This window comes from Indicator indicator, chromosome 11 (genome assembly GCF_027791375.1).
Source record: "Indicator indicator isolate 239-I01 chromosome 11, UM_Iind_1.1, whole genome shotgun sequence".
In the NCBI taxonomy this organism is placed as follows: domain Eukaryota; kingdom Metazoa; phylum Chordata; class Aves; order Piciformes; family Indicatoridae; genus Indicator; species Indicator indicator.
In genome coordinates, this window is record NC_072020.1 from 1,379,545 (window position 1) to 1,399,038 (window position 19,494).

At 44.3% G+C, this 19,494-nt stretch overlaps 1 protein-coding gene across 2 annotated transcripts in view; it reads left to right on the forward strand.

The window, feature by feature from the left end:
• The first annotated feature begins 7,538 nt into the window (after nucleotides 1–7,538).
• Nucleotides 7,539–19,494, forward strand: part of STAC (SH3 and cysteine rich domain) — a 70,118-nt gene continuing 58,162 nt past the window's right edge. For both annotated transcript variants that reach the window (XM_054385027.1, XM_054385028.1), the window contains exon 1: nucleotides 7,539–7,646. In XM_054385027.1, the coding sequence (XP_054241002.1) occupies nucleotides 7,539–7,646 (108 nt within the window). The remainder of the gene's footprint in view (nucleotides 7,647–19,494) is intronic.

Below are 19,494 nucleotides of genomic sequence, written 5' to 3' on the forward strand. Positions count from 1 at the left end.
ATTCTTTTCTATTGCTTTAAGACACTAAGTACAAGAATAATTTGCACTGGAGTACTTAAAAAAACAGATGCCAGTTCTATGAAGAAATCTACTTGGAAAGGTTCTCAGGTACAGTGTTCAGTGGCTTTTATCACTGCTTGTGGAGTTAATATTTAAAAAAAAAAAAACTCTATGTAAATTAACCTGAATCCTTTAAAAAATATATTGATTATACTTGATGATCGACTCAGAGGATAGGAATAGTCTTGTCTTTACCAAGACAAAATTATCTTCATGCTGTCATTTTGAACTGAACCATAGCAACACAGAATGTTGGAAAGGACCTCCGAAGGTCATCCAGTCCAACCCCCTCTGCAGTCAGCAGGGACATCCTCCACTAGATCAGGTTGCCCAGAGGCCTGCCCAGCCTCACCTTGAGTATCTCCAGGGATGTGGCTCCAACCACCTCCCTGGGCAACCTGTTCCAGTGCTCCACTAATAGACTCTAAGATTGTTTTATTATTAAATAAAATAATATAAATCATTATAGAGAAGCTTTGGCAGTGTTTTTAATATTTACTTTTTTGTTGTTTGGTTGGGTTTTTTTTAAGTCATTTCAAAATTTGGTCTCTTTTTTTAAGTTGAACTGGTAACTATGCAGAGAGATAACAACCCAGTTACCATCAGCATCTTTCACATTTTGCATCTTGTCAGGATTCAGTGAAGAAAATAAATACATTTGAGCTGTGTTCACTTTCCCATCAGATTTATAGCAGGCTGAACATTTATTTTCTTTGTTTTTGTTTGAGAGCTGTAATGGATTGTTATACATTACATTATTGTGGGCAACCCTCATCACACACACTTCTATTCCAGTTGACACATGCACTAATCTGATAGAGTGGAATGTTAATCTTAATAATGGTAATTGCTGATATTTCCACAAAAGTTTTCATCCTGTTGTGTCCAAAGGACTTTAAAAGACATGCTGTGCCCAACTAGGTTCTACCCCACCTTGTACAAAAGCCTCACTTTCCTGACAAAGCTCATTTCAGGCATTGGAATGAGCTGCCCAGGAAGATGGTTGAGTCATCAACCCTGAATGTGTTTAAAGGTGGTTTGGATGTGGTGCTTTGGGGCTCTGGTTTAGGGGTGAGCCTTGTAGAGTAGGGTTCTGGGTTGGACTTGGTGATCCTGAGGGGCTTTTCCAACCTGAATGCTTCTGTGGTTCTGTGATACACTGAGAAAACCCTTTGCCTTCCAAAGCAAAAGATGATGGCACCAACTGTTGCAGGTTTGCAGGGGACAGTGAGGCTCATTCTGCATTCAGCATGCATGTTTGTGCCTGAATATTACAGTGGCAGGCATGCTGTAAGTACCTGAGACAGGAAATACTGTGCTTGCACAGCCTTGGGGTATAGCCACAAGAAAAAATGCATATACATAGCCTGGTGTTCAGCACCAGCTATGCTGGGCATGCTTGCCAGATCTTATTTGGGATTCTATTTACAGTCTGAGCAAAATGTTGCTCTCAGTGCGTTTTCAGTGACGTTAGTCAAGAAACAGCTCATGATGGCTGTATTCAACAGCAGAGCAAAGGGAGAAAACAGGAACCTGAGGCAAATCCAGCAAAGCCCTGAGAGCTGTAATACCCATCTCCCGGATGGAAAGGCTAACAACTGGACTAAGGAATTCAGGAGGAAATTCAGGCCAAAGAAGTTCTGGGAAGGAAAAAGGTGACTGAAAGCTTCCTTATAGCAGAAGCCCTTCAGGGAAAAAAAAAAAAAAAAAGAAAAAAAAAAGGCAAACAAACCAACCCCAAAACAGCAAAAAATCCATGCCCCCCTCTCCTCTGACAACAACAAAACCAAACAAATAAACAAAAAACAACCAAACAAAAACCCCAAACCCAAGATCCAATGTGATGACCCTATGGGAGATATTCAAGGTCAGGCTCAGCTGGGCTCTGGGCAACCTGATCCCAACGGAGGATGTCCCTGCTTACTGCAGGGGAGTTGGACTAGATGGCCTTTGAGGGTCTCCTCCTACACAAACCATTCTATGATTCCTCCTGTTCCACCCTAAAAAAGGCTGACAAAAAGAGGCAGGTAGAGCTGAGTGATTCAGGATGATTACATGAGACCTTTCACAGTCCAAGAGCTATCAGGAAGAATCTTAATGACTACCCAAGGGAACAGAATTGAGGTTAAAGCAGAGTCAAGGGAAAAAAAGTGTGGAAGAGATTATATTAATTGTCATATATTCATTATCTCTTTAAATATTTGGAGCATGGATACCCTGAAAGGATTTAGTACACAGCTAGATCACCCCTGCAGCAACCCGTTGAGCTAGTTCAGGGCTTTCATGCTATGGTCATATCAGACAAGGTCAGTAAATGGTTATTAAACGGCAGGAATTTCTAGGAGCATCTGCAAGTTGCAGGAAATGGTGCTGCTGGTTCCACAGGCTTCTTTTTATACCCCATTCCTACAAAAAGTGAGAAGGAATCATACTGCCAGCAGAGATGTAATATCAGGTCGGGACTGTCGCTGGTTATTTAAAGGGATTGCAATGCTTTTTGTAAGTCTGAACATATTAGATGTTGTATCTTGGAGAAATTCCATCTTTCATAATTACATCCTCTTTGCCCCTTCTCAAACGTTGTTTTGCTGTCACCAGAGGATGCAGCACTCTTCTTCCTTCTGCTCTAGATGTCTGGGTAGCAGTGTTTCGGTCTCACGGTGAGCTCTCTGAAATACAGATTCAAGTTGCCCAAAAGGCAGTGTGATCTCTGCATCACTCCCCAGGGCACTGCTGTGGATGGAGAGAAAGAGGATTTTGAAATGAATAATCAGGCAGAGGTTCACCTTCTCTCACTGCTTAAATACAAGCACAAGTCTGTTGGCTTGGCTTCCTCCGCCGTTACTCGTTCGCCACAGTGTAATCACTCCCTGGAGCAGCTCTGTAAGTGCTTTTGGATCTTTTTTACTCAAAATGCAAACCACCAGTATCCCATCAGTACTGGGAGTGCTTTCAGAGCATTGGCCAGCTTGTGCTTCCAGTTTGAGGAGCTGGTGATTGTAGCCTTTACATGGTCTTGACAAGCAGAAGCTGGAGGGGTGTTGGGGATGGAGTTACTTTAACTGCTCAATGAACTGCCGAGGCTTGGCTGAAAGCAAACAAGGGCTGTGTGACTACAACCAAAACACCTGACAGCATTTTAGTATCATTCTCTTTGCTCTTGAGAAGTGCCCACAGCTCCACTACTTGGAAACATAGGCAGATACTGCACTGGAGTAAGAAAGAGTGGTCAGGCACTGGAATGAGCTGCCCAGGGAGGTGGTTGAGTCACCAACCCTGGAAGTGTTTAAAGGTGTTTGGGATGTGGTGCTTGGGGCTATGGTTTAGCCTTGTACAGTAGGGTTCTGAGTTGGGCTTGGTGATCCCAAGAGTCTTTTCCAACCTGAATGTTTCTGTGATTCTGTGGAACACTGGTCTGGTCTTTGAGTCTAGTAGCCAACTGTGGATGATAACAGGTATTTGAGAGGAGTGCCTAATGAAGATAGCCACCAGCACATCTGGCCAGATGAACCATGCCAAGAGTAAAACTGCCATCACAGTGGCACTAGAGGGTTATCCTTTTGCCAGTTTTCATAAAGACAAAACAAATTGACCAAGAACTGAAGAGACTTGCTCTTACCTGGAATACTCTCAAATTGGACTGAGGAGCTTGAGGAGAAGGCTAATCAAGTTTCACTGCAAATGCCAGAACTACAACCTTTTTGTCTGTCTAATACTTTTCTGTGACATTCAGTCTCCATCCTCTTGGAAACTAGACTTTCAGTAGGCTTAATTCCATTTTCCCCTCAAGAGCCCTGCTTTGGTGGCTTTGGAACCTGCTTTCTCACTGCTCTTGCTGGAAAGGTAGTAGTGGTTAAAATCAGGGCCATTTATCAGCAGTGTACTATACTCCCTTATACCTTCTTTGCTCAGCAGTATGGGATGGTTCATTCACCAGGCAGTCAATGATGACATCTATAGCTCCCTTTCTCCGTTTTAATTCTTATTTTTAATCTAGCACATGCATGGAGGTCTGACTAGCAACAGTATCTTTTGATTTCATACCTTCCTTTTGGTGAAATCCAGCTCTACTCATGTACCTTTTTTGCAGTCAAATATTTCAGAGGAATGTCTGTACCAGAAAAAGAAGGCAAAGAACAGGGAACAGACCAAAACTCCTCCAGCAGCTTCATCTCGCCACTGTGGAGCTCTTCTGCAGGTAGGACTTGACAATACAACAGTGTGTTACATATTCCTGGTGTGGGGAGCCACTAGGATGCTCTTAGCATGCCAGCTGCAGCCAGAGCTTCAGCAGAGCTGCTGTAGCCCCAGCACAGAGGAGTGCTCAGCATCCTCACACCCTGTCACCACTGTGTGTGCAGCCAAGAGCACAGCACCCATATGTTCACCCTCGGACCACCCATCCTGGCGGTGACTCCGGGAGGCATTCAAGCGCCTTTACGCAGTGCAACAACTTCAGATGAGGGCTGAGAACTGGCTCTCATGTTTTATTCATCCAAATTGCCTTTCCAGAAATTTACACTCATCTCTTCACTGGAGAAGCTGTTCCATTTCCTCTTGCTTAGTGCTGTGCTGCAGTGCTCGCATTTCTGCTGAGTACCTTCACTCGAAAACTGATTGGCAACAATCACAAGTTCAATTTCTCTGGAGTGAAGCAAGGGAGATGTAGATTCATCTAATCTGACCACTCTCTTTGGTAATACCAAATGTTTGATTTTTCAGTTCCCAGTTCCTGTGGAAGGAAATGAAAATAAAAGAAATCCAGCTTCTTCCCCCCCACCCCCCCCTTTTTTTTTTTTTTTTTTTGCTTTTTTTGGTAAGATTTTCAGTTTGACTCATCTTTCCCAGGCTAATTGTCAAGAAACTGACAGATTAGTCATGGTTGACAAGTGAGTAATTGGGAGAAGAGAGGGAGTGCAGCAGGTGTCGGTACTGATTTGGTAAAACACAACAACAATAAAAAGAGAGTAGTCACTGACACAGGCATGACGTTACAGGCTCCTCAGACAGAGTGTGTGGAGGATTTTACAACACTTAGAGCATTAACTACTAACCAGCCACTCCAGAGCTGTTCTAAAGGTGACCTTACAAGTTCATCAGAAGAGGATGGTTTTGAGCCCCTTAACAGGAACACCTGGGTCACAACACTAATGGTGAACCAGACAAAACCTAGTTGTTCACCTGTCACACTGCTCAGCACACAGAACAGACCTTGCAGGGGGCAGACCCCATGCCCTCATCCTGACTTGGCTGAGCTAGGCTGGACCATCAAAGAAGGATGGCATTGCCAGAGCCAAATAATTCCATCCATATCACTCTGCCAAGATCTTCATTGCCCACAGCTGTCCTAATTTTCCCAAACTGTGGCTCTGCCCAGTCTCTGCTTATTGCTAAGAGGCTGATTTTACAGCAAAGCCCAAGTCTCACTTGCTGAGTGGAAGAAATGAGCTTTGCTCCTGGAGAATCCCTTCAGCCCTGAAAAGAACAGTCTAAGACACTGCTGCATTTTAGAAATCAAACCCTTGGAAATACTTATTTTTTTTACTAACCTGCTGAATCTGCTCCTCTGAGCTCTGTGTTTCCTTGCTTCAGTCCCAGTTGTCACTGATACTGCCTCAACAGTAAGCAGTGTTCTCATTTGATCTCTGTGATGGTGTTAGGGACAACGGGCCAAGTAATGGGTTCTACTGGCAGACTAAGATGCACTTTTGCTCTGAAGCAGCCACACAAACAGCATTTGTAGCATTTCACATTCATTGTCTGCTAAAGATTTCAGCATTTTATGTGCTCTCTTTCAAAAAAATAAAGCCTTTCCCCCCATCTAACTGCCACTCCTGAAAATTTGTTGGGGATTCAAAGAAAATATTATTTTTTTCCCTAGCTTGTGCATAGTTATTAAGAACACAGATGCTGCAGAGCAATTTCTGCTCTGGCTTTCTTCCATATAACCTCCGCTATCTAGAAAACTTCCCTTCAATTTCACACGTGGATTATTTGCAGTGGAGGGAGCCTGACAGGCAGCTCGAGGTAGCAACTGTGTTTCTATGGGAAGGGGCTAGAAGGGAAGCCCTCTCCCAGAGCTCCAAGGCCCTCTCTGACTCAGACCTCAGCATATCATCTCCAAACACCTGTACCTCTAGTACAGATCCACTAAATGAGATTTTTTTTTTCAGTAGTGCTTATTGGAAACATGTTTGAGTTCCTTCTTTTTTTTTTTCTTTAAATGAAAGTGGCATCTCCACCAGCCATATGGAGTAGCTCCTACACTGCAAAGCATTCTGTATCTGGTGTGGAGTGCATCCATTCAGCCTTTCACCATGTGGACCTTGGTTCAGCAGGGAAGTGAGCGGACAAGCACCTTTGCAGCAGATTTAAATCAGAGGCAAAGCCTCCAGCAACATGAAGCAATCTGAGCCAGCCAGCAAAGTCACGCTGACCTTCTGCCAGTACTACTGCAGCCCTAAGGCTGACTTCAGGTTCCTCATCCTCGGTGATGGCAGCAGTGGGGGACGCTGGCAGGCCCTTCCCGATGGCTGCCTCTGCTCCGTCGCTGCCCGGTGGAGTGTTATCGCTATGACAACCTCCACGTATAGGATGTGCACGGCAGTGGGAGCTCCGGCCGACCTGACTTGCGTGTGCATGGCCCAAGGCTGGGCTTCCCTACCCGGGAGGGGAGCAAAGAACACGTGGATCCACAGGTGACTCTCTCTGGATGCTGTCCTGTCACTTGCTATCGAGTTTGGAATGTAAGGCAAGGTAAGAGCTCTAGAAACACTAGGGAGCTAGGATTTTAAATCATCTTCTCAGGGACAAGGTAAAGGGGAAGCCTCATTTTTCTGCTCTGTTTCTATAGTCCTTCTTCAGGAAAAGACTTGTAAGAATATAAATCTGTCCTTCAAAGTCTGTCTTCTGCAGCCTGGTAAAAGGTAGGATGCTTCCAAACCTCAGACACACTATGTCCCTGCGTGCATGTGCCTGCACACGTTGCTTTCTTTCACTACTATGACAGCACATGCTTCTCCACAGCTATTCACAGCATCAGAAACACAACTCCTCCCTCCAGTGCCCCGCGTGTGGCTGCCTGGCTCAGGCTTTCTGCTTCCACTCACTCCCCTCCGACCGCGGGGCTGGCGGTCACGACTCTGCTCCAGGTCTCCGGGCTGAGCACGGAGGGAAAGAGGGTCGGGGACAAACCAGAAGCAGGCACGCAACTGGTCTGCGGAGCCATCGATAACTTACTCGCCTCGCAGCTGAATTGCTTAGGGGAGGGGGGGAAGGGGAGGGAGGAAAGAGGGGGAGGAGGAGGGGGGGTGGTAAAAAAGAAAATCCAGAGAATTCTAGTCTTGCAAATGTAGTGAAACCGAGCGGACGGAGTTCATTTGCTCTGGAAGAGCAGGGAAGAAAGAGGGCATTAGATGAAAAAAAGCAGGACAGATCTGTAGCTGTCTTCCTGGTAGTAGCAGTGTTTGTGAGGTAAAATGATTCCTCCGAGCAGCACGACTGAAGTCAGCGTGGATAGTGTGGAGAAAGAGAATGAAGTGGAGCAGCCCCCATCTCCAGCATCAACTACAAGCCAGGAATCAAAGGTACTTAGAGAATTTTTTTTAAAAATGTATTTATTTTATTACTCCTCCTTTGTTTTCAAGAGAGATATGTTTGCTTTAATTTTTATTTGGAATCCTGTGCCAGGCTCAGCAGCAGAGTGCTATGAGCCACCTCTGATTGCAGTGCCTGCCCTGACGCTCCTCCTTCTGAATTCTCCTTGTCACCTGGGCAGTTCAGGCTCTGAATTGGGAGAATACTTGCTTTGGAGATGGTTGGGGCTGGGGATTTTTGCTTGTGTTTTCCCCTCATTATGGTAAGGGTCTGGCAGGGTGGTAGGGCTCAGAGAGAGGATCGATGCCAATAGATGTTTTTAACTATTTTCACACTAAGCATCAGACCACTTAAAGGGTTTTGTTCATGGTTGGAAAGATTGATTTTTCTTACAGCTTCAGAGAAGAGAATTTTGCTTGGGAGCTTGTGATGCTTTACCTGCCTCACCTTCTCTGCCAGATACATCAGTGAACTTTCACTGTTTAAGGAGCTAGCAGTTGAAACAGGATGTGACAGTTTTGGCACAGTAATCCTTATGTACACCACCCATAAGAGGATTTTATTTTTGCAGCCTTTTACTTGTTTTTTTATTTTTAAACATGGCTAAGTTTACATTCCTGAAAGCTAACTTCCGGCTGAAATGGCATGGCCTGTGAATTATTGATGGTCTTGCTTAGAAAAAGTTTTTCTGCCTACTGGTGTGTTACTTGGAGGTTAGAGAGGTAAAGGGAGAAATGCAGTAACCTTATATAATGAATGTTCTTTGTGGTCTACCTTGAGTATTCTGGTTCTACTGATCCTCTATTACTTACTTATGATTGATACCATGATAGCACCTGACAGATCCTCCTGTGAACCTCATAGTGATGCCATGTGCTGTGTAGACATGTAAGAACAGGATGGTTTGTGACATTAGGAGCTTACATCTGGCTTGAGCATTAGGAGCATGAGCAAAACAGCTACTTGACAAGGCAAGGTTTGTGCTGGCCTGAGTTTAAAGGCAATGGCTATCTGGGTCTAATATAGGAAGGCAGCTAGGTTACTCCACAGTTCTAGCTGGGTTTCTGGAGTGAGTTGAAATTATCTGTCTGTGTGGGTAGAGTTCTGACGTGGGCTTGGGATTTTTTTATTTGATTTTTTAAAATTAGATGCTATATTCCCAAGAAGGAGAGCTGAGGTATTGCCTGTGTAAAACAGCCTCTTTAAAGGAGAAAAGCTCTCCCGAAGTATTCACTGTACACATTCAGTACTACTGGGACATTGCTGCAGTCTTCCTGGGTAATGGGAAACAAAAGTAGACAGGTTAGTGGTTTAACCCCAGACTCTACAAGGATCTGCTTGGTCAGTACCTATATCCTTTCTAGACCACTTTTCTTCATTGCTGAATTGTTATTTGTCTAATGGGAAACTCAGCCTCCCTCCAGTGAGGTCCCAAAAGCAACTGGAGCCTTCAGTGCCCTGTCAGCCCCAGCTCCTCGTGTGTTGGGCTGTGCACAGGCCCTGGTGGATTGCATGTTCCCTGCACTCCCAGTCGTTGTCCTAACTCAGTGCTGGGCAAGTGAGTATGAAGCTTGAGGTGCCACTCAACATGGACAGGCACCTGGTTGCAATGGTGCATGAGGGACTTTCCCAGTGGCTCACAAAACACTGTGCCCAAGATGAACTGACCCTGCACTGAGAGAAAGTGCTGCCTGTAGGGTTTGTGCATCCCTGTGCCTGCCAGGATGACAATAGCAGTTAGGCACGTGTGGCCAGGGAACTAATAGGCTACAAACTGGTTTATAGTCCAGGGTTGCTATCATCAGTGGTGGCACTCTTGTGAGCATTTGAAGCCACATGCTGGAAGAGGCAAGAGCTGTGACTGTGCAGCTGATGTCATGACTTGTACACAGGTATTTGTAGTGAACACATCATCTGCACACTAACATTTCAGAACTGCAAACGTGATCAGGAAGCACACTGTGCTGTCCTTTCAGTAGATAGAGTCAAGAGAACATTCTGATCACAGGGGTAGTGAGATAAGCTTTCTTTTTTCAGTCCTAGTAAACAGCAGGCTGATTTCATAAAGATGATGTTTGTGCTTGTTTTTGTTTTCCAGCAGAACTGATGTGCTTCAAAAGCCAAAAACTTTGACAAAGGCATAAGTCAGTGCGTGCCAAGGGCCTGTGAGCAAGCTTTTATCCCTCAGTGTTCCCTGCTGAGGGAGCTATCCTATCATTCACAGAGGGCTAAGCTTGCTTCAAGTGCTCTGTTGCATAGGTTAACAAGTTCATGTTTGCTGCAGTTACTGCAGAACAGTTTGTGCAGTATCTAATTACCCCACAGTGACTTGTTTCTGTGGCTAAACACTATTAGGACTCCAAATATAGGAACAGAAACAACATGGATAATAGCCACCTTCAAAATACATTTGAAAACATTTCAGCAGAAAAACAATTTTGTAAAAGTGATGTAGAACTAATGATGTAACAGGCTTGCTGCCAGTCCTGGGTATTCACAGGCAACTGTGGCAAATGGTTCCTTCTGCTACTGAAGTCCAGAAAAAGACTTAGCTAGCACACTTCAGACTGTGCTCAGAAGATGACACAGAGGAGGCATTGCAATTCCTGACTAGAATGTGCTTGAGAGGAAGAACTTCAGGCTTCTAGGTGAAACTTGGAAGAATGAAGTTAGTCATACACCCTGTCATAGGGGAGCAGCTCAGTTTAGTAAATGCTAAAACCTCCCACCACCCTTTCCAATGCGTGGTTGCTGGTGAGCACCCACAGCTGCTGAAAGAATCACAGATGATATCTGGTCAGAAGAGACCTCAGAGATCATCCACTCCAACCCTCAACCTAGTACTGAAGGATCAACACCAAACCGTGTCCCTCAGAGCCAGGTCCACAGGCTGCTTGAGCACCCCCAGGGATGGTGACTCCAGCACTGCCCTGGGCAGACCATTCCAATGTTTGAGAACCCTTCCAGTGAAGGAATATTTCCTAGCATCCAGCCTGAACCTCCCCTGGTGCAGCTTGGAACCATTTCCTCTGGTCCTGTTGCTTGCCACCAAGGAGAAGAGGCTGCCCCCTCCTCACTCCAGACTCCCTTCAGGGAGCTGTAGAGAGTAATGAAGTCTCCCTCAGCCTCCTCTTCTCCAGCCTGACACTCCCAGCTCCCTCAGCTGTTCCCATACGTGCCCTCTTTTTCATGAGCACCACTAATGCCTGGGCTTCAGTACACCTCCCCAAATGAGGAAACAAATACACTTTCAATCCACCACGTTTCCTGGGCCCTAGGAGCAAACCCATTTGCATGTTCTACATGCACCTTATGGCATAGTGTGTGTATGTGTACATATATATATATATATATATACACACATATAGCTATAGGATGTCCTTTAAGTTTTATGCCCCTCTATACTTCACACATAGCACCTCCGGTGCACTGCCTCATTACTGTAACTTCAAGTAGATGTCTGAAGGATGGCAAGCTTAGAATAGGCTCTGAGGCTCTGGCCAGCCTGATCTAGTGTGAGCTGTCCCTGCCTATGGCAGGGGGGTTGGAACTAGATGATCCTTCTGGGCCCTTCTAACCCTGACTGATTCTATGATTCTGTGATAGCAGATAGATATCTATGCAGCTGAGCCATCCTGTAGCACTATAAATACCACTGCTCTGCTAAAAATCATCTCTCTTGATAAGCATGTCACAAAACTAATCATTAATTTATTAAATTAATTTATTGGCTCTTGATACTTCTTCATACTTAAGCATGCCTTGAGTGGATGCTTCAAGTTTCACAGGATAACTTTCTGAGGGTACCATGTCTGTACCTGTAATTGCTGATCTGATTACACTAATGTGGTTGTAGTTATGGCTCCCACCTCTTTTGGTCCCTCACAGCTGGTTTCCAAATTACCAAGTTGCTGAAGCCTTCTGTAGATTTACAACTCAGCAAGGAAGGAAGTCATTAACTAATGAATCCTAAGGGGGAATTTCCTCCTGGTGGTAACACTCAAGGACACACTGTATGCTTGCACAATCACAAACTTAGTGATAAAAGCAGTAATTTAGTGCTAGCAATCAGAGATCATATTTCTGATGTCTTTTATGTGAAGATACCTTGGGATTTAGTAAAGAAAAATAAAATTCGAAGGAATTTGTGTCTAAAGAGATGTTCCTACACCTGGCAGCATTTCTTTATGTTTGGTATAATTGGCACATAACTCTGTTAGCTTTGTCCTCCTTGTATGTAAGTGACACTTGTGTATGAAGAGGAGAGAGCCCATTTCTGACTCTTTGAAGTGTAAGCCAGGTGATAATCACTGTGTTGTGAACAGTGGCTGCGACTGTTCGTAGCCAATAGTGTATTCCTTAGAAAATTCTTTTACTATTTTAAGTTCTGGTTTGAGACAACCCTATCCTGGGCTGCATCAAGAGAAGTGTGGCCAGCAGGTCAAGGGAGGTGATTCTCCCCCTCCACACTGCTCTCATGAGACCCCACCTGGAGCACTGTGTCCAGTTCTGGAGCCTCTATCACAGGAAGGATCTGGACGTGCCAGAGAAAGGCCACAAGGATGATCAGAGCTGGAGCTCCTATGAGGACAGGCTGTGAGAGTTAGGGTTGTTCAGTCTGGAGAAGAGAAAGCTCTGAGCAGAGCTGATTGTGGCCTTCCAGTATCTGAAGAGGGCTACAAGAAAGCTGGGGAGGGACTTTTTAGGGTGTTGGGTTGTGATAGGGCTAGGGGGAATGGATCCAAGCTAGAGGAGGGGAGATTTAGATTAGACCTTAGGAAGAAGTTCTTCCCCATGAGGGTGGTGAGACACTGGAACAGGTTGCCCAGGGAGGTGGTGGAAGCCTCATCCCTGGAGGTTTTTAAGACCAGGCTGTATATGGCTCTGGGCAACCTGATCTAGTGTGAGGTGTCCCTGCCCATGGCAGGGGGGTTGGAACTGGATGATCCCTGGGGTTCCTTCCAACCCTGACAATTCTGTGATCTATAATGTTTGAGCTGGTACCGATAGCATCAGTCAGCTCTGTGATCTTCAAGCTATTATTGCTCGTGTGTTAAATAGCTTTCAGTCTCCCTCATACACCCCAGAAGGGGTATCAGCTCCTGCCCCTGCTATTGCAGGCAATCTGACATGTTAAAGTTTCTTATTTGCAAGTGTCAGTAGATATCTAGGAAGACTAAATGTTGGTGTCACAGCTTTGCCAGTTTCCATCTACACTTTTCTTCCTCTGAACCACAGATTCATGTGCTTAATAAATTGCTTGCACTCAGGTCAGTTAGGTAAGTTGAATAGCTGAAATATGGAGGAAAACAAAACCAGCAAAACAATCAAATTGATCTCCAAATAAATGTGGCACCAGAGCTATGTATTTCGCATCGTAAAGGAGCCTGTCTCAGTCTCACACTTCCATGCACTTCCTGGTGAAGGAAATGCAGAGCATTAGCTTTAAATTCAGGCATGGCAATTCAGGAGGTGTAGTGCAATTGTCCAAATACTGCCTGACTTGCTGTGCTGTAGCTGAAATGTTTCTGAGAAGTAGTAAGTCAGGAAAAGGATTAAACATTGAAGTTCAAGATGCAAGCTTAATGTCTGTATATCCCTGCACTGGTCAAGAAAATTGAACTTAACTTTCCTCTGTCCTGCTGGTCCAATAGAGCAGTTTTGCTTATAGGAGGTGTCAAATCCAGCTGTTAATATTAGATTGTGAACTAACAGAAACAGCTTGAAAGTCCTTAGATTTTTGATAGGATCATGTGGGATTTAAATCAGGTAGGATTTGTTCTCTGCTGTTAAACAGAGATCTTCCCCACTTAAAGAGTTAATACTTTATGAGGCTCCATAGATGGTTACTCATCAATTAATATTTTAAAAGGGCAGGGAGTATGGTGTACAGTTAGTGTTTCACCCTCTGCACCAGTGATAAATACCCAGAATGTAAACTACTGCTGTAGTCTTCAAAGGAACACCAAACATCTTAAAAAAGTCCTGAGAGGAGAGAAGAAGAAAAGGTCTCCCCTTGATCGTATGTCCATGCCTCTGCGTAAAATGGTGAGTAAGGGAAAGAAATCAACTAAGTGGGTCTGTGTCTTTTGATGAAGTGTAAGGACAAATTGAATACAGGAAGATTTCATTAAGAGCAGGGAAGTCATACTTTATCTGTGCTTTCCATAATTTCTTGAGCAGACTTGTTCTTGTCTTTATGTTCATTTTGACTTTTCTCTTTTTCTGATTGAAACTCTGCGGTGTTGTTCTTCGCTTCCATATATGTATGTCAGAGCAGCTCCTAGACACCTTGAGATACCTGAGGGAAAACAGAAATGTCATCAGGTCATTCTTTTCTAAACATGCTTTCAGCATTGCCAGAATAAAGAAAATGTCTATTACCTTGCAACAACTAAAGATGCCTTGATGGAAATCTACTGTGGCTAAAAAGGGATTTACTGAAAGGCAGAACAAAGAGAGTTCTTTTCAAAGCTGGAAGACAGTCCAGTCCTGCCTTCTGACCCTCTTAGGATGTATTCTATTTCATAAAGTAATGTTATAGGTTGTACCACTACTTTCAAAAGGCTCTCCCAACACCTAGATGCTCCTGAGGCTAAGGAGTGCCCTCCACACCTCACTCCCTTTAAGTCCAGCCTGTTTCTGGCCAGCCTTGGTGGCATTGTAATTTTGGATAATGTTGTTTTAGCTTAAACCTCTCTTTTCCATTCTTAGTGCAGGTTTCCAACATGCAAGAACAGACTTTAATACCTCTTCCTAGCCTTTGATTTTCTATACTAAACAAGCCAGGCTGATATAAACTCTGAATTCTTCATCCAATTCTAGTAGCACTTCCATGCACCTGTGTTCTGAAAATTCCTTCTTGAGCAAGAGTGACTGAACTTGTGCTTGCTATTCTGCATGAGATCTTGCACAGTATCAGTAATGCTTTACTAACTTACCCAGAAATTGGGCTTCCTAGTCATCCTTTGGGCAACCAGAGGCTGACCTTCTATTTTTCAGTCATTTCAGTGGCTCCAGGATACATTTGTCTATTCTCAACTAGAGTGGTTTGAATTGGGTCTCAGGTGCACAGCTTGCTTTTCCACAGCTGAAGTTCATTACATTGCCATGACTCCATCCCTCAAGCCCCAGGCATCCTCAGTTTTGGCAGTGCCTCCAACCTCACACCAGAACCAAATGACCTTATGACTGTCAAATTCAGTAATGAAAGTATGGAGAACAAGATTCACCTTAAGATTAGGCCAGCATTATTAGTTGAAGAACTCCAGCAACCTGATTTCAATCTTCTCCTTTCAGCAGTAACCATCTCCCACTGAGCTTTCCATAAAATTTCTTCACTGCTTCCCTTCCGTCTTAGCTACCAAATTTCCTTTTGGTAGCCTATTCAATAATTTTAATGAAATCCAAATAGATAGACTCTATCTTTGACCTAAAACATTTTCCCTGTCTAGACAACTGGTTTATCTTACAGTCTAGAAGGATCTATTTTTTTATTTATTTATCTTTAGCCAAGCACTACTGAGGGCAGATCTACAAACCTGTATTTCCTGGAGTCACTTTCCATGCTTCTTAAAACAGACTTCTGTTTTATCTTTTCACTTTGTGTCATTTCTGGCTTGGTAAAGCTTGCTGAGCAGACTTGTTCCTAGACTTCCAAAGTCAAATTCTGTGATGGAGATTAACCAGTTTCTGTTCTCCCATTCAGCTCAGCAGACAGACTGAGCTGCTAGTTTAATGTCACGCTGTCCGTTTCTGCAACCTCCTTCCTATTATTCCTATTATTTTGGCCAAGGATTACTGTTCTGGGAGAAAAAAAAAAGGTAAGATGAAGTGTTTGTTGAAGTTCTGAGTCAACCTTTTATCACATCCTTACTGTACTACAGCCTGTTTCTTCCTTTGCTTTTCCTTACCTGAATCAATCCATTGACATTTCCTAAATACCTTTTGCAAGGACTCACTCAGACCTAAGGAACTGTGCTTGAAACCTTCAGTTTTATTTGTACACTGCTGCTGGGGTTTTACCCTCCTTTTTCTTTCTCTTATTCCCCTCCTCACCATTCTTTTTGCACTTTTTGCTTATTTCCAGTTTCCTTTTTGAGGTAGCTATTTTCATGCAGCTTTCCTGGAGCACATGTTTAGAGAATATTTTTTTAATCTCTCTTCTTTTCATACTCCAGGCAGTGCTAACAGGTTTGCTTTGAAGCAGTTCTGTGTCTCTTACACATCCAAGCATTTGGCCATTTCTGATCAGTGATGTTTGTCAGTGAAGCATGTCTCTAGCCTCATACCTAGCAAGGGCCAAGGCTGTTCCACAATCCATGGCAATCTGTGTTCATCAGCCCTCAGCATTTGCTGAGGGTCAAAACTCATTAGCAGATGCAGTAACCTGTGCGCAAAGCTATGCTGCTTGTAACCTGTGTGCAAAGAGCTATGCTGCTTTCCAGACCACTGCTAAGACCTTCACACCTTCAGCTAGACACTACCTTGCGTCCTTTTGTGTCTCACTCCAAAGCATGACATGCTCTAAAGAGAGCTGAGAGTGCTGAAGGCTCAGAATTTCTTCAAGGGCATGGAGCGTATCAAAAACTATCCTCTCAAAATCTAAAACATGGCTTAGAGATTCGTTTTTCCTTGGCATTTAATTTAATTTGGATGGAAATACATCTCAGTCACTTGATAGAAAATTAATTTCTTGTATGATTAACATTTCCCCCATTGCCTACCTGAGCCATTGTTGCACACTCTTGCTAGGTAGAAGATTACATATTTGATAAACTTGTGCTTGTATTTGTCAGGCAGAGGAATCTTTCAGATGTGAGCACATGGATGGAATATACTTAACACAGGATTCAATCCTGCAGAGCTTCCAGTTGCACAGGCAAAAGTGGTCATTCAGTATTAAAGAAGCACTGCCTTTTCCAGGCAAGTGAATGCCTATGTTCTACCTGAAGCAGGAGCAAAATTTGCATGTTCATTAGCAAAGAGAACCAGCTGTGAAAATGAGAAATCCATGTGTCCAGGACTGAAATAGCTTGACCTTGTTTGCCTTTGACATACGCCTCTGCATGAGGAACCTCCCTTAATTCAGTAGATCAGCTGATACAAGATAAGCTCCATCCCAGGGAATGCAACTCAGGAGCCCTGGTAAATGTATTTGCAATGAAGTGTGGAGGAGTTCTGTCTTTGACAGCAGCAGGTCAGTGTGACAAGTGGCTTGTGTGTCTTCTGATTGATTTTAAAAAAAAAAGTATCATGTCTGTAGTTGTGGTGGGTTGAAATCACCTCCCCACCCCCAAATAATGTGGAGAAAACTACGTCCAAAATAAAATTGCCCGACCAGCTCAGTTTGGAATGGAAGCAAATGAAGCTCTATTTGCAAGCAAACTACAATCTAGAAACATGAAATGCAATGGATATGTACAAAATATACACTAGATGTACAATATAGAGATCATTACAATTTATAAACAACACAGAAACTCCTCAGACCCCCCTGGATGGATCCAGGGGACCCATTCACCTTCTCCCTCACTCCCTCCCTCCTTCACACAGTAGTGAAAACTGAGCTCCCTGGCAAGGCTACAGGAGAGAGAGGGAGAAGTTGCAAGCAGAAGCAACAGAAGAAGAGGAGAGAGCAGGAAACTGTTTCTGCCTCTGCTCTATATTCCCGTTAGCAATCCAATGAATTCTGTAGACCTCAGCGTTATTTTCCTTTTGCATCCAATGGTAATTTGTTTGACTTTTGGTCTTTGCAGTCAGGATCTAGGCTAAAGTTCCCCTTGTAACAGTAGCCTTGCATCAAGGTGCTCTGTGTTCACAGAAGTTTTCCTTTGGACAGGTCAGCCTTTCTTGGCTGACTTGTTTTGACCCAATGAGAGCGGTTTGCTAATCGCTGTCAAACCCAGGTGATGTGATTGGAGAAGGCTGCATTGGGGAACCTAAAAGCTCCATAGCTCTGCTCCTCTTTGGTGAGGCCCCTCCTGGAGTACTGCATCCAGTTCTGGAGCCCGTAGTACAAAAAGGATCTGGAGGTGCTGGAAGGTGTCCAGAGAAGGGCCATGAGGATGAGCAAGAGGGTTGGAACTGCTCTGCTGTGGAGACAGACTTTGAGAGAGTTCGGGTTCTGCAGTCTGGAGAAGAGAAGGCTCCCAGGAGACCTTCTTGTGGCCTTCCAGTATCTGAAGGGGGCTACAAGAAAGCTGGGGAGGGACTTGTTAGGGTGTTGGGTTGTGATAGGACTAGGGGGAATGGAGCACAACTAGATGTGGATAGATTCAGATTGGATATTAGGAAGAAGTTTTACACCATGAGGGTGGTGAGACACTGTTACAGGTTGCTCAGGGAGGTGTGGAAGCCTCATCTCTGGAGGTTTTTGCAGCCAGGCTGGATGTGGCTCTGAGCAACCTGATCTGGTGTGAGGTGAGGTTGGAACTAGATGTTCCTTGAGGTCCCTTCCAACCCTGACAATTCTGTGATTCTATGAGTGATTGTGAGGGAAAGGTGTTTCCCAGTGTGGTGGTTTGAAACTGTCTTTTTAATTTTTAACTGGGAAGCAGTGGAAGAAACATACTATTGTAACAGGTCCTAATGCACCTTGTATTTTGGGAATTGACTTTATGAGAGAAGGGCGTTTTAAAGACCCTAAGGGTTACATAATGGCTTTTGGGTAATAGCAACTGTAGAAATTGATGGAGGAAAATGAGGTTGTCCATTTAGACCTGAGCTTTTCAGATGAATCTGCAGTTGGGGAACAACATGAGATAGAGGATGTATAGCTGACGGTGGCTCTCAATACTGTGATCACAGACAATACAGAACCAAACCGTGACTCTTTTGGTGCCCATTCAAAACTGGATTCGTCAGTTGGAGAGTCAGAAGGTCATCAGAAAACACTTTACCTTTCAACAGTCCAATCTGGCCTAATGCGAAAGCAGATGGAGAGTGGGTCTGGACAGTTGTTTCCATGCCTGTGAATGAAGTAACTCAACCATAGTGCAGCTGTTGTTACCAGACATGCTGGAACTCCAAATATGAGCTGGAATCCAAGCAGGCCAAATGGTATTGCTACCATGACATTGCTAATGCTTTCTTCTCCTATTCCATAGCAGAGGAATGCAGGCCCAGTTTGCTTTCTCCTGGAGAGGCAATCAGTACACATTCAATCGTTTGCCCAAGGGGTGGATTCACAGTCAACCATCTGCCATGCAGTGATCCATTATGCTTTTGGAAGAAAGTGGAGCTCCAGAACACTTTCAGTTCATTGATGACATCATCATTGGGGTGAGTATGTGAAGAAGTCTTCGAGAAGGTAACAAAATCCTGTGCATTCTCTTGCAAGCTGGGGTTTCGCTATCAAGCGAAGGACAGGTGAAAGGAGCCTGCCAGAGAAATCCAGTTTCTGGGAGTGCGGGTGTTGGGATTTGGGGTGGTGGCTAAGGATGGTCACCGTACATCCCAATGGATGTGATAAACAGAGTCTCCACCATGGCAAATCCTCACCAAGAAAGAAACTCTGCGTTTTTTAGGCATTGTGGGATTTTGGAGACTGCACATTCCTGGTTACAGTCCAGATTGTGAAACCTCTTTGATTGACACGAAAGAGAAACAGTTTCAAGGGGTCCTAGAGCAGACAAGCAGCCTTTGACCAGATCAAGCGAGACGTGAGTCCAAGGATGGGTCTGGGACCTGTCCGTACTGGGTCCAGACATTCAGAACATTTTATGTAAACCCCCCTTCGGCGGCGAGTTGTACAATGGTCCAACCTGGTGTTATGGCAGAAGAGCTCAGGTGGAGACACGAAGGACGTATCTCTTGGTTTCTGGGGTCGTGGCTACA